Below are 15,014 nucleotides of genomic sequence, written 5' to 3'. Positions count from 1 at the left end.
GAAGCAATTCAATGGACTCTCAGATGGGAGTGTATTTCTGCTCTATTATTATAGTCTGTTCTGGCTTCACCTTGGGGAAGACAAAAGGTAGATGGTCCAGTTTCTTTTCTTTCCCTGATATTGTGTGGGATGTGCAGAAATAAAGCAAATCATAGGAGTTCAGTTCCTTCTTTGTTTAAATGGATTTTCTCATTGTTTCTACACAGGAAAGCCTATTCTCTCCTTGTCAAAGATCCTCAGCTCATTTTATCCCCTTTCCTTCCTTTAGCTAGAACAGAGTACAGGTATTGAAACACTCTGAAGCCATTTCATGATGTCAGAGAACAGTTCTTACCGGTTCTATAGGAAAATGAGGCTGAGGCGGTGGCTCTGCTTCTCTTTATGATCTTGAGGATGACATGGGTAGGCAGGTGTGAGGGCTAAGAGGCAATGTCTAGAACTAGACCAGGGCTCTAGGGAATGTATGCAGTACAGGATTTTGGATGATAAAATGTAGAAAGGCTGTTGGTTTCATACATCTTTATTTTTTCTTTATATTTTACTAAATCACTGGTCAATTTCTTCTTTTTTCTTTTCTTTTTTTTCTTTTTATTAGAAAGAAAATTATTTTACATGTCAATCCCAGGTACCTCTCCCTCCTCTCCTCCTCTGCTCCCCCAACTAACACCCTACATATCCCATACTCTTGCTTCTCCCCAGGGAGGATGAGGCCTTCCATACCAGGTCTTCAGAGTCTGTCATATCCTTTGGGTTAAGGCCTAGGCCAACCCCCTTGTGTCTAGGCTCAGGGAGTATGCCTCCATGTAGGATGGGCTCCCAAAGTCCATTCCTATGCTAGGGATAAGTACTGATCACTACAAGGGGCACCATAGATTTCCAAGGTCTCCTCACTGACACCCACATTCAGGAGGTCTGGATCAGTCCCATACTGGTTTCCCAGCTATGAGTCTGGGAACCAAGAGCTCTCCCTTGTACAGGTCAGCTTTTCTGTGGGTTTCACCAGCCTGGTATGGACCCCTTTGCTCATCAGTCACCCTTCTCTGCAACTGGATTTCAGTTCAGTTCAAGGTTTAGCTGTGGGTGTCTAAATACAGCTTATCACATTCAATGTCATACTTGCTTTTGACCTAGCCCCATTTCTCTAGTGGTCAAACAGTTGTTTATTTAGAAACAGTTATCTCATTTTTACGTGTGTGTGTGTGTGTGTGTGTGTGTGTGTGTGTGTGTGTGTGTGTGTATGTGTGTCCATGTACAATGCATACATGAACATGATGGTATCCATGTAGATACCAAAGGACAACTTCTGGGAGTTCCACTATGTGGGTACTGGGACCAAGTCTTCAGACTTGGAATTTCATCACTGGGTCATTTTGCTGGCACTGTTTCTTTATTTCTTAAGGCAATTATCCTGGAGCATCCTTGCTATGCAATATACCATGAGTATGAACAAATATAGCAGTTAAGTGTGGACACCACAAATATGAAAAACAGAGCTTCAAACATTCCCTAGAGACTCTTGATACTTTATTGTGTGTTCTACCCTCTCAAAATGCTTAAAATTTATAGTACCATGTTATTAACATAGCCATTATGCTATATAGAAAATCTTAAGAAGTAATTCATATTACATGCTGAAATGTTTTAGTTTTTAAACAATTCCCCATTCCCCTTCTCCAGCTACTGATAATTACTGATAATGCAAATTTAATCTATGTTATTTTGAATATTTTAAGTAACACCCAAAAATTGTTCACCTCTTGTCTTGCTTATTTGGCTTTCATGATAAGCTCTAGATGACTCCTCATTGCTGCAACTTTCAGAATTCCTTCCTTTCAGAATGAACTACACCATATTACATAAATGCCAATTGTTTTGTGGTTTGGTGGGGGATTGGGTATTGTGTTTTTTTTTTTTTCAGACAGGGTTTCTCTGTGTAGACCTGGCTGTTCTGGAACTCAGATATTAGCCTGCCTCTGGCTCCCAAGTGCTGGGATTAAAGATGTGTACCAACAGCAACCTGTTTCAAATGTCAGTTTTCTTTAGTCATTTTTTGTCTACAGACTGCCATGTTGTTTCTGTAAGTTAGCTATTGTGTATGGCTTTATATTAAACATGAAAGTAAAGATAACATTTTAGGGTCATGGTTGAATTTAAGTAAGCAAACAAAAAGTTAGTTGACATCACTAATTATTTAAAAAATAGAATTAAAATATACAATTAGATGCCACATCCTAAAAGTTAAGGTGTATATAAAATAAATTATAAGTTTTTATGAATTTGTGAAAATAGTAAACAAATATTAATATATACAAGTGTTAGAAAATATTTGAGTGAATGAAAACCTTGTGCACTGTTAATGGAATAGAAACCTAGCACAATCGCTGTTGAAATTGGTGGAGGAAATTACATAAAAGTTAAAGGGGGACTAACACGTGACTCAATAATCACATGATCAAGAAACTGAAGCTAGACTATTTCTACAAATCTCTTTTAATTTTGATCTATTTGGTTTCTTGTCTCCATCTGTGTTCTCAATCCCATGGGCCTAGTTTAAGTCCCAGAGGAAAGGTAGCTCAAAGAGGAAGACTGAGCATTTCTCCAGTAGCTGAGTCTTGAGACTCTGGCATCCCCAGCCTTGCCCAGGGTAGACATATTGTTCTCTGAAGGCCTTGATCCAGCCGACTCCTGTTCAGTTTGTGTTTGACTCACTACCGATTTTCTCTCCTTTGTCTGACTTCCTGAAATACAGTATTCTCAATGTTAAAGTCAAATGCAACCTTTGTCACAGAGTTCCTCTTTGAAGGTTTCTCCAGCTTCAATTGGCAGCACAGGCTTTCCCTTTTTGCTGTTTTTCTAACATTGTACTTTCTGACTCTGTCTGGCAACGTGATCATCGTGACTATTATTCACCTGGACCATCACCTCCATACTCCCATGTACTTCTTCCTGGCCATATTGTCCATCTCTGACACTTGCTATACTGTGACCATCATACCACGGATGCTTTCTGACCTTCTCAATCCTTACCACACAATTGCTTTCCAAGACTGTGTTGTCCAGATCTTCTTTTATCTAACTTTTGGCATCAACAATTGTTTCCTACTCATGGTCATGGGATATGACCGTTATGTGGCCATCTGCAACCCTCTAAGATATTCAGTCATCATGGGTAGGGCAGCTTGTGTCCGCTTGGCATCTGGGTCGCTGGGAATTGGCCTAGGCATGGCTATTGTCCAGGTTACATCGGTGTTTAGCCTGCCCTTCTGTGATGGCTTTGTTATTCCCCACTTCTTCTGTGATGTAAGACCCCTACTGAAGCTGGCCTGCACAGATACCACTATCAATGAGATTATCAACTTTGTTGTCAGTGTCTGTGTTCTTATTCTACCCATGGGTGTGGTCTTCATCTCCTATGTTGTGATCATCTCCACCATACTTAAGATTGCCTCAGCAGAAGGTCGGAAGAAAGCCTTTGCCACCTGTGCCTCCCACCTCACTGTGGTCATCATCCACTATGGCTGCACTGCAATCATCTACCTGAAGCCTAAGTCCCAGAGCTTGCTGGGGCAGGACAGACTCATCTCAGTGACCTACACTCTTATCACCCCTCTACTGAACCCTTTAGTTTACACCCTTCGGAACAAGGAAGTCAAAGACGCCCTATACCGAGCCATATGGAAAAAGCCACTTTCATCTTAATCAGGCTCATTTGCAAACTTAATTTCTTTCATTTTGTGAATAGGCACTTATTTTAAGTTGTTTCAAATTATGCCTTTACTTGTGGTATCAGGAAGACCAGAATACGCTAATGGTTAGTAATCTAGAGGCTTCCTTTTACACCATCAGAATCCTCTGGGCTCTGCTCTAGAGGGATGAAATAATGATTTTTATATACTTAATATAAGTAGAAAGAAAAATTATAAACTTGGGTTACTTATAGCCAGAGGCTTGACAGGCTTTTAATTGAAAGCTTTGGTCCAACTGTGTGTCATGGTTGACTAATGCCTTTTCACTTCCCTGCCAAATTCCTTTAAATGTAGACCTGGTTCAATGCCAGAGACCTTTTGTATAGACCTGTTCACATGAGCAAATGGCTGCACTCTCCATGAGAATATTGTGAGTTGCTGTCATGTGTGACAAGTAACTTTTAATACAGTGATAGACTTCATATATAATGGCAGAGACCATTCAGCTGGTTGTATACCCTGAACTGGTACTGTGTGTGATGTGTAGCTACACACTGTGATATGGATACAATGATGAAACTACTTCCAGATTATTTCTCAGACTAGATCCTCATTGGTAGACTATATCAATTCAAATTTATTAAAACACTAATATCCATCAAGTTTCTAAGTCTGATACATCTCCATTCTGGCAATCGGCCAAGAAAGATTTCTGTTGTTGCTAAACTGCTGGTATAGTTCGTATACAAACACATATATTTTTGTCAAATAATTTTTTATATTCTGTTTCATGAATATCATATTAATACTGTGTGATGACTTGGGGGGTTCAAGAGTCTTAATGTCTGTCTTTGAAGTGAATGGTATCATAGAGGTAAGAAAGTAAAACTGCACCACCTGCAGAGAGAATCAAGGTACGGGACATCCACAGTCCTATTATACACACTTGAGAAAACTCAGACCCAGAAGAAGACCATACTGAAAAGTTAGCTTTGTCCATCCTTACAATGCTGGAATAAAGAAAATGGTTATGGAAAGGGCCTAGTAGATATCACTGTGAAAAGAACATCAGATCCACCATTTGACAGTAGTAGAGTACACCTATGGAAATGAATGATCTATAATTTTAAGTTAACATGTATCATTTGGAGGAAGAAAGACTAGACTATGAAGTATGCACAGAGAAGGAATGTGGAGTGCTATGTCTTTACTACATCTCCAGATTTCCAGAAATGGTGAAGCCAGCTCCTTTCAATGGAGTTGCTTAAAAGACAAATTTTGAAGACTAGCTTAGCAATTCTGTTGACTCTAGTTTAAGTAAAGATATGAAGTACAGATGTAATGGTCAGTGGAACAGCCATCCTATGCCTGAAGATGAATTTGCCAAAGGCTGATGTATATATAATTCCAGACGGTACACCTCAGAATCCACACATGAACTCTCCAGGTTACATAGAACCCTGGAGTGAGGCTCTCCGTGAGTCCCCTTCAGGCAGTTTCCATGTTAAGGATCTGCATCTGTGTTTTTATCATGTTTGGGGGATAGGCTGCTTCCAATGGTTTGTCTATTCCATGGTGTCTCTTCTCTATGATGATGATGAAGAACTATCTCCTGTCTAGAGCTGTCATCTGTGAGATGATTTAGGGCTTTTGCTGGGACTGTTTCACATTTCTCTTTGAACCCTGCTTCTTTCACCTCAGCATACATGTGGGTGCTGCATTCAAGCCTCTCTCTTGGAGTCTTTTTCCTGGGGTCATCAATCTGCAGCTGCACTTTAGAATTCCACTTCTAGAACAGTTGGCATTTGTGAAATACACAACTGTTAGCCTTAATTTATCCTGGTAGAGGTGGATGAGATCCTTGCTTTCAGTTTTAAAGTACACTGCTGTTACAAGTGCTGAGTTATATCTACCATGACACAATAATTTTGAAATTTTGTTAAGAAATAAATATCTGAGTTTTTCTGTTTAATTTTCTACAATTTCAGAGTCTTTTCATTCCAACCTCACATTGCAGAGAGGCTTTTGTCCACCCTCCTTGCTGTATTGAACATCAACAAGACAGACACTACACCTGAGGGAATATGGGTATTGCAAGTAGTAAATGCAGGTGAACTTGATAGCAATTCTGAGAGTATTAGTAAACTAAAGCTTTACTATGGGAATACTATGGCATTTGAAACACCAGATGGGGGCATGGACTTGCTAAGTAACTGTCTAGAACTGGGCTGGTGATCTAAGACAGGAAGACAGACTGAGGCCATCCATAGACTTGGGCTGTCTTGAGGGTTTCTGACCTCCAAAGCAGGAAAATGCATCTCCAGGTGTAGAGAGGTGCCCACCTGTGCTTCATTTCCCATTTGATGAAGAGAAGTTCACCTTTCTTCTAAGGACTTAGTTCCCAAACAGTCTCTCCTGATATATCTTTTGTCTGAATCTTTATTCTGGAGGCATCCTTGGAATTTATCTTCAGGTCACAAGCCAGGAGATGTTCATCTGCCATCCCCTAAGTATCAGAAACTCATAAGGATTTGTGATTATTTATTTTGAGAGAGCAAATGTTACTTTATGCTCTGTCCTGGACCAATTTAGTGCAGATCAGAGGTGACCCAGGAGGACAAAATGATAAATCAAGAAATAAAATTCCTTGACTAACCTGTATAACATACTCTTTGACATAGATCAAAGTATTTTACGTATATTTTTAAAAAGATTCTTTTAGAAAGAGTATATTTTGGGGACCAGTAACTATTAGAATGTTAAGCTAATTTTCTATGTTACTTCTGGAGTAGATTGTGAATTGTCATGAAGGCTAAAAAATAAAACAGAAATGGCAGACACAGATCTTAAATTACCCGGGAATTTAAATATGACAATCACTACAGGAAGGTAATGACAGATCTGGTTGCCCAGTGATGGAGCATGGAAGGGAATCTACCCTGGCCCTGGGGTAGATGACTCCTGAGCTTGAGCCTAGAATAAAGAGTGGCCGTGTCTGAGATTAAAGAGACACAAGAAACTGCCTTGTCCAGGCCCTTCTCACACAGAAAAACAGAATCTCGAAGACTTGCCAGTGGCCTGGCCCAGTCCAGCACCCAGTGAGAAGCCACTTGAACTTCCATCCCTCTGCTCTGTCCATGGCTACCCCGAGCTTGACTAGGGATGGAGGAGGCAAAAGTGAACAGCGATGTGCAAGAGTCCTATATACTCTTTGGATGTCTCTCAAGCTGATCTAGCCTGGAATTTTTGCCCACATCAAGCATATCTTGGTTCCTAACTCTGAGTATTTGGCATCAGGATCAAGTCTGAGACAAAGGAGAAACTTCCTGTCTAGCTCAATGCCAGAGGCACGGACACTGTAGGGAATTCTGTGAAACAATGTTTCTGCATTGTGTATATTGGCAACAGTGTGTTCTGGAGGCTTTATCCTGAATTAAGGTTTGGACAGGAAGCAGAGAAAGTTTCCCATAAAATCACTCAGGAGTTTCCAGTAGGGGCTTTCCCCTGCCTGCATTCCGGAAGAAATCTCTTCTGTATTCACCACACCTATTTCCATGAATCCATGTGACAGGAATGCAGTCGTTCCTTACCATACGAAATGGGGGTGAAATGAGGAGTGTGAGAAGGAAGGTCATGTAATATGCTCACCCTATAAAAAGCTGAATTAATTGCTGTGTAAACCCCATTAACATTTCTTGACAAAATGGAATTTCCAGGTCTAGTCAATGTTTACAAATTGCCCTTATGCCTTTCCCACCGTGTCAGTAGGTGCAGAGTCTGGACAAACTGGAAGCCCTCTACTTTCATGTGCTGTCATAAGCTCCAGTTCAGCACTGACAGTGTGTACTCTGTCCCTTAGAGTTTCCCTTAAGCCCCAACTCATTGTCTACATGAGCATGGGCAGGAGCTGAGCTGGACATGATGCCAATCCTTACTACTTTAGAAATGTAACACTTGACTCATAAATATATAAGCAGATTTTCTCACATCATAAACCTAGAAGGGAAAAGAATAAAGATTTTGATCCATGTCTTATACTGTACACTTTAGTTCTAATAATGGGTGTCTTTGCAGGGAAGAAACTTAATCCAATTCACACTCTGGGACAGGCCCAGGACTTCAGTGAATGGCTTGATAATAAAATGAGAGAGATAAAACATAAACATATTTCCCTACCCCAAAATGTATTAGGTCCTTCACCAGTGGTTCTCAACCTTCATAATGCTGCAACCATTTAGTATAGTTCCTCATGTTGCGATGACCCCCAACCATAAAATTATTTTCATTGCTCCTTCATACCTATAATTTTGTTACTGTCATGGATCATAATACAAGTTTCTGATATGCAGGATATATTTTCATTGTTTCAAACTTACTCAAAGGGGTCATGATCCACAGGTTGAGAATTGCTGTCCTGGACTATAGACAATGTTTGTCATTTATTGGATTTCTCAAAAGCCATTTGCCTTGTTCCTCTATGGTGATAAGATACAAGTTGCAACTATAATTGATCACATATGAATCCTGGCCTGAACTTCCTATGCTTTGTAGTCACCTCAATTTTTGTCAAGAATCAAAAGCTCCAAGCAATGGAAGGCAGAATACAAAACATCGCCAACCTCACCGGCATCATACCAGGTCTTCTGTGCTACCTCCTTATAATGACAAGAAAAGGTTACTTTAAATTTGTGCCTTCATGGGTCTTTCTTCTAGAAGAAAAAAATCAAACGAAGAAGTCCAGAATTGGTAAAGGTACTATGCCACATGATTCTATACTTGCTTTATTCAAATTGTGCTTTTAACTTTTACAAATGCAAATAAAACAATCAACTCATTCTTTAACTCATTAAACCGGTGTTTATTGAGCATTTGCTATTACCCATCACTTAATAAGCTACAGTGGGTTTAAGGAAGTCTTTATACAAATCCTGGGGTACAGACTTTTCTATGGATAATATGAGTGGCCTTTGACAGATGAGACACTATTAAGGACTGTGGAAAATTACAGTTAAGAATTGTCTCTTCAGCAATGTGATCAGTTCCTGTATGTGCTGAGATTAGGAGTTAAGTTTCAAGGTTTGTTGTGTTTTCCAGTCTTCTGAATCTTCAAGACTAGTTTGAACTGTTTCTCGGTTGAGACCAATAACCATGTGTCCACAGCAAACAGAATCACCACCAACAGTGGGACAATTAGTTGTAGCCAATGGTACTTGCTTTTGTAAACTAGAATGGAACACAGATACAACAATTATACAATTCAGATAAGAAACAGAAAAATGGGGCTCAGAGTTCCATCTTCCTTAAGAGGGACACAAGCATGATTCTCTACCCTTAGCCTGACGGGGTATCCAGGAACAGAGAGCAAACACCCAAGATACTGGGTTCCACAGTCTGGTCTCTAGATCACTCTAGGGGAATAAATGTTTCCTGATAATCCCTGTCTAACTGTTCTTCTAGTCAGTGAAAGTCATGGAAACATGATGCTGATGATTTGAAAGTACAAAAGGACACAGCATGGAACTGGTGATAATTAAACATCAGACCATAATTCTAAGTTTGTCCAACTTGCTTTTTGATAGACAGTTATGAGCATACCAAGATAAAGCAAAATTTCCTCCTTTGAAAGCAAGCATTTCAAAGTTCCCCTCTTATATGATGTTTGCTAAGAGCAGCTTTTCTTTTGAGCCATAGAGGCAGCCCACCTGCCTGCCCTCAGCGGGCTCACTGTCATCCTCTAGGACCTGCACACACAGGTCACCAAGGGGTTGGTTTCCTTCCCCATCACCCTCAGCTAATATGGACTCTCTAAGCTCTTTGTATCCTTGTTTCTTTAGCTTCCCAAGTCACTTCCAATTTGATAGATACAAACACTCTTCTTAGGAGCAAGAGATAATTCTTAAATGCTAATTGAGATCTTTTATGTTCAGACAGGACTTGACAGTTTATAAAGCCATTTGACAAAACTATCTCATTAATCTTTATAAAATTTCTTCTTGTGCATAGGTATTACCATCAGCACTTAGCAAATAAGGACTCTGATGTGAAGATGTGTCCTGGGTCTCCTTGTTGCAAGTTTATTGACCTTTCTAGACAACGACAGATGTCCTTGTACTAACTTCAAATACTGGCTCACATGTACACTTTCTCTTTCCCTGCTATGGGCTACTTTGTTCTGTATCCACTTACCTTTTATTACAGTAATTCTGAATTTCTCAGATGTATAGTTCAGCCGCCTAAGATAGCCAGTGCAGTGATAGGTGCCACTGTCATTAAGTTTGGCATTTCTAATGGAGATTGTGGGGCTTTCATAAAAGTACTTGAAAGCGAGGTCATTCTTATAGTAGATCACCTTGTGGAGACTCCAGTTCTTCCAGCCATAGCATCTGATATCAAAGGACTCATTGTCTAATACCGTATCAGCAGAAGTCTGAAGGAGCAGCCAATCTGAAGAGCATTCATAACATTATTGTTATTTACTTAACAATAGACAAGTGTCCTGAGGAAGGGGGGCAGGGAGAGAAGAGCAGGCAGACAGATCCACAGACTCATTAAAGGGGGGTCCAATAACCCACTTCTTGGTTCATAAGATAAATTAAAGAACAAAAACAAAATAATATGTATAACGTGAAATTTATACAGTGAATCTTTTCTCCCTCTGAAAAGTCAGTCAGGAGCCAGAAAATGGCATACAGTTGGCTGCTGAGCCCACATGTGGAAAGCCCAAAGACCAGAATCCCCTTCAGATTGTTCTAGCTGGATCTAGTTAAGCGATAGCAGACAGACTTTCTCCTCCAAAAATGTTTGAACGTAAGGAATTATTTTTGTGTACTCTTTATTCACAGAAGCTTCACAGTTCTGTTGTTAATGATAGCTGTCCAAAATACTTCCTTAAATTTTACCTATTTGCCTAATTTTTATTTACTGTTCTTTTCCCTGTATAGATATATGTATCAAGATACAGGGCTGTGTCCAGTTCTGTTTTGTCAGTAGTATCTAACACAGGGTTTAGGAGTTTGTAGATACTCAATGATTATTTGTCAATAATGATTCATCAAGTTCCAAGAATTGTGTTCTATAGCTAGTGCCATTTTAAGAATTGTAAAACATTCATAAATGGAGACTTTTGAATGAGAATATATCTAACTTGTGCAAGCATATTGTATTTAAGAAAAACCCTTTGAGGACTTCTCTAAAGTCTACTACCAGGAAATAAATAACTACTTTGCATGGTTTAGTTTGTATTTTGAATTTGGTTTATAGATGCTAAAATGTATCTTTTTACTCAAGAAAAATATATTGTGTAACTTTTCCATTTGAAAGACAGTTTGCTATTTCAACATTTACTGAAAACTAGATATGATGCATTAACTTTTGGCAGTAAAAGAGTCATAAATAAGCAATATTTGTATCAAAATAAACAATAGAATTGTTTTAGTAACAATAAAGGACATGAGGAACATATAGAGGAATCTTTCATGGCTTCCAGATTGTTCAGAGCAAATCTTTACTCAAACATGATGATCCAATGTACATAGAGAGCTCTTTGCAGTGTCCATTTGCCTAGCATGCCATTTGGTCACAGAACACAGGTCTATATCTAGGTAAGACAGAAAAAAACAGAGCAGAGGAATTATATTGATGACTGAATAGATGATTAAGAGAGAGGACTTAAGGAGTGGTGCAGAAGAAAGACAGAGATGTCTTCAGTGAGAAGCCCTGAATCTCTTAGAGTAACCTACATTCCTACCATCGTCTAGTGTAGTGGTTCTCAACTTGTGGGTCATGACCCCTCTGGGGTGGGGGGTGGGGGGAGAGACCCTTCCACAAGGGTCACCTAAGAGCATTGGAAAACACAGATATTTATATTATGATTCATAACAGTAGCAACATTTTATTGTTAGGATTACCACAACATGAGAAACTATATTAAAGGTCTGCAGCATTAGGAAGTTTGGGAACCACTGTTCTAGTAGATTATTCTTCCCGTGAAAGATATGTATTCCCATATCCCAAGAACATACCTCTCATCACTTCTAAATACACAGGTTTACTCTTGTAAAGTCCTTGCTTCTGACATACATATTTTCCACTGTCTTGAATGGTGGCACTCGTAATGTCCCAATGTGAAGTTGTCACCTTAGAGATGATGCCATTGTGGAACCATTTAGTAGAGTTCTCTTGAAGGGAATTGTTCCCATGGCATGAAAGAGTCACTTTATCTCCTGTAAATATTCTAATCCATGGTGGGTTCAAGGACATAACAGATTTCTGAGTGTCTTAAAGAAAGTAAAATTGCAAAGATAAAGAAATTTTAAAACTATCCAGTCTCAAGAGTACAAACATGTCAACAGTCAAACAATGGTCCATCTTGTGACAAGGCTCAGTCTTGATGTGTAAGAAAAGCAACAAAGGATGAAATAAATAGTTATGTGGTCTCAGAGAGCAACTATCTAGGCATGAAGATATGATTCAAACACAAGAAGTTTGGAAACAAGTGAAGCAATTTATTAAATGATGTTATAACCTACTCTAATTCTCTAAATGTAAACATCAGTATCCATAAATGAAAACTGCAATCTTTTTAAATAGAGATAATATTTGACACACCCAACCATTGCTTATCATAATGATTGGTTCATAGTTAGTATTTGCTAAATAGTTATTGAATGGCTCAATGTGGAAATAAAGGATAAATGTTAAAACCTCAGTTTCATTAAACATATTAGGAGCAACTGTCAACCATTCAGACTACAGCAAGTGTTGGTATATTTTAGTATACAATGTAAATAAATTATATTAATCAAAATAAAAATATATAATAGGCTTGATAAACTATTAATTCTAATTTTCTACCTATTTAATTGTGAATATATACAGTGAGAAAAGTTTGCAATCTTCAAGGTTTGTGGAAAGCAATAAGAGGGTGTCAGCCTTGAATGGCTTCCAGGGGCAAGGAGATGTGATGATAATTTAAACAGAAGCTATAGAGCAGCTTGTGGTGATGACAAAATATGATATAGTCAAGGTAAATTGTATTCAGACCCAAGGGACTTACAGAACCCAGTTTTTGTTGGTTGTGCAGTCCCCCAGTAAGTGATGTAATCTGAGTTATGAGATTCTCAATTATAAAATAGCAATAATGGTAGTAACATGAGAGTTGGATGAGTGTATGTGAAAGTCCTAGAAGAGAGGCTTACAGCAGTGCAGACATGGCTGTTGGCTTAAGCAGAAGAGGAGATGACTTGAGAGGGGAAAGTGGTATATGGGAAATCCTAGGGCTGGGAATACAAAGATGGGGAAGGGGTAGATCTGGAAAGCACACTTTCCGAGAAGAAAAAAATTCAGAGTTGTAAGAAAGCATAAGGAATGCAGACAGAGGAAGAGAGCAATGTCCACATACACAGAGGGAATAAGGACCATGAACTCACCTGTTAGTGTGACACCCAGGGCTGCAAAATTAATAAAGGGTAAGTTAGTGTCTATCTCCAGATTTACAGGACAGAAGAAGACTGGGATCTGCATGGGACTGAAACCCACATCCATAACGTTTTAATAATCAATGGGGAGAAGGCATTGCATTCTTTCCTCCATCCTCCTTTATTGGTATCTGTCTTGTACTCTATAGATGCCAGAAGACTGAAAAGATCCAAGCTATTATCCTGATTTCCCACAGAGGTGATGCTCAGGCCAGTTTTCTCTGCTCCTCTTTACTATACAGTGCTGGGAAATGCTCCTATGGTTTGTGGATGTCTTGCAAAGTCACCCAAAAACCATCAATGTACCCATCCTGAAGCTCTCTAGATACATTTTGGTCCCTTGGGGTGGAGAGTGATGTGAATTGGTACTTACAGATGAACAGCAGTGTTAGCCACAGCTTGAAAGACCCTCCAGTGGCAGTAGCCATTGCCTCTGTGCCTTCAGGTGCTAACTGTGCCGGAGAGCTATATGGCTTCAAAAATAGGCTGAAACCAAAAAGGAGAAGGAAATGTTTTCTGCATCGTATCTGGTTAGCTCATCAGCTATGCCTGGGCTTGGCTTTCTCCAGAGATAATAATAGGGTTGTGCCAAATTGGGCAATTTTATAGTCACCCATTTGCTCCTGTTGTACCTTCAGCTGTACACCTAGAATCTGGTGGGTGAGGACCATGGATCTAAGCAAAGCCACAGGCTTCCTTAAGATGCCATTCAATGCACAAGTATTTGGTTTGCAACTTAGAAGCATGGGGTATAGAGGACTGCAGAATAAAATAAGTACTTATTGAATCCCTTGATGAGTGCTAGGCACTCTGAGACTGTTCACAAAAAATATCTTATGAGTTAGATATTACGGTTTAGAGCAATTAGATTTTATTGCAATCCATATGTATGTTGATGGGAAAATAGATCTTAGAAAGGTTAAGTAATCTGTGTTTTGATGCAGCCTATTAAGTGGAGAATTTGGGGTTTAAACATGTAAAAAGTGTAACCCTGAAATCAACCTCTTAGCCATTATTATGCTCTATTTAAGAATACTCCAGATCATGGAGAACAATGGGTGAGAGGCTCTGAGATTCCTCTCAGTTACAGATACTCTCCTGCTTAATATCTCATTTGCTTAGTCTGAGAGTCTCCATCTGGTTCACTGTGATCTACTATCTGATTGGTTTGTTGCAGATAGGCTCTGGGGCTCTTCCTCTACTGGGTTCAGATATGGCTCATGACAGGGGAGGTAGATAATGAGCCCTCACTTACGGGATTGAGACATCTTAATTTTAGTTACATCCTAGCTTTGGTAAACTTTAAGTTTTATGATCATTGAACACAAACAGGTTTCTCCTTTAAGTGCACAGTAGCTCTCCGTTTCATCAGGGTTTCTCTGACTAATTCACTGGTTTCTTTCAGGTTGGATTAAGATCTGACATTGCCAGTGATCCTGGAGATGATGACAAAAACGAATATCTACATTGTATTTCATCCTCAAAGGTTTTCTATTTGCCATCTCTCTGGAATAGGTGGGAACCATATATTTAAGCACATCTCATGACTGGAGTGGTTGGGACACCATGTATCGTGATGAGGTCTTCCTCCAAGACAATTGAAGTCTGCTGAATTAAACATAAAACTGTGCCACACAGTATATTTCTAAATTTCCAGCTACCCATGGAATTAGGGAATATAGTCTGATATTGAACATGACTCAAGAACATGCGATCATCTTACATTTTAGTGAAAGAGATTTAATGGAATAGCCAGTGGGTTTTTTTCACTTAATTTTTTATTTTAAAAAATTTTAAATTATTTGATCATATCTGCACACATACCTTGAAACTAACTCCAGATTTCTTTTCC

The 15,014-nt window shown here is 39.2% G+C and overlaps 2 protein-coding genes across 2 annotated transcripts; one reads left to right on the top strand and one right to left on the bottom strand.

Annotated features, from left to right (window-relative positions):
* Window positions 1–2,757: 2,757 nt before the first annotated feature.
* LOC100774280 (olfactory receptor 10J3) lies at window positions 2,758–3,699 on the top strand. Its single transcript, XM_027419073.1, has one exon. The coding sequence runs from the start codon at window positions 2,758–2,760 to the stop codon at window positions 3,697–3,699; it is 942 nt and encodes a 313-aa protein (XP_027274874.1).
* Window positions 3,700–8,757: 5,058 nt separating this feature from the next.
* On the bottom strand, window positions 8,758–13,229 carry Fcer1a (Fc fragment of IgE receptor Ia). The gene is made up of 4 exons (XM_035445310.1): window positions 13,115–13,229; window positions 11,708–11,962; window positions 9,873–10,130; window positions 8,758–8,909 (listed from the first exon to the last, which is right to left on the bottom strand). The coding sequence occupies exons 1-4, from the start codon at window positions 13,227–13,229 to the stop codon at window positions 8,758–8,760; spliced, it is 780 nt and encodes a 259-aa protein (XP_035301201.1).
* Between the last annotated feature and the right edge of the window lie 1,785 nt (window positions 13,230–15,014).

This window comes from Cricetulus griseus, chromosome 5 (genome assembly GCF_003668045.3).
Source record: "Cricetulus griseus strain 17A/GY chromosome 5, alternate assembly CriGri-PICRH-1.0, whole genome shotgun sequence".
Taxonomy (NCBI): Eukaryota; Metazoa; Chordata; class Mammalia; order Rodentia; family Cricetidae; genus Cricetulus; species Cricetulus griseus.
Note: the sequence above shows the minus strand (reverse complement) of the source record. Positions and strands in the feature narration are given on the sequence as shown.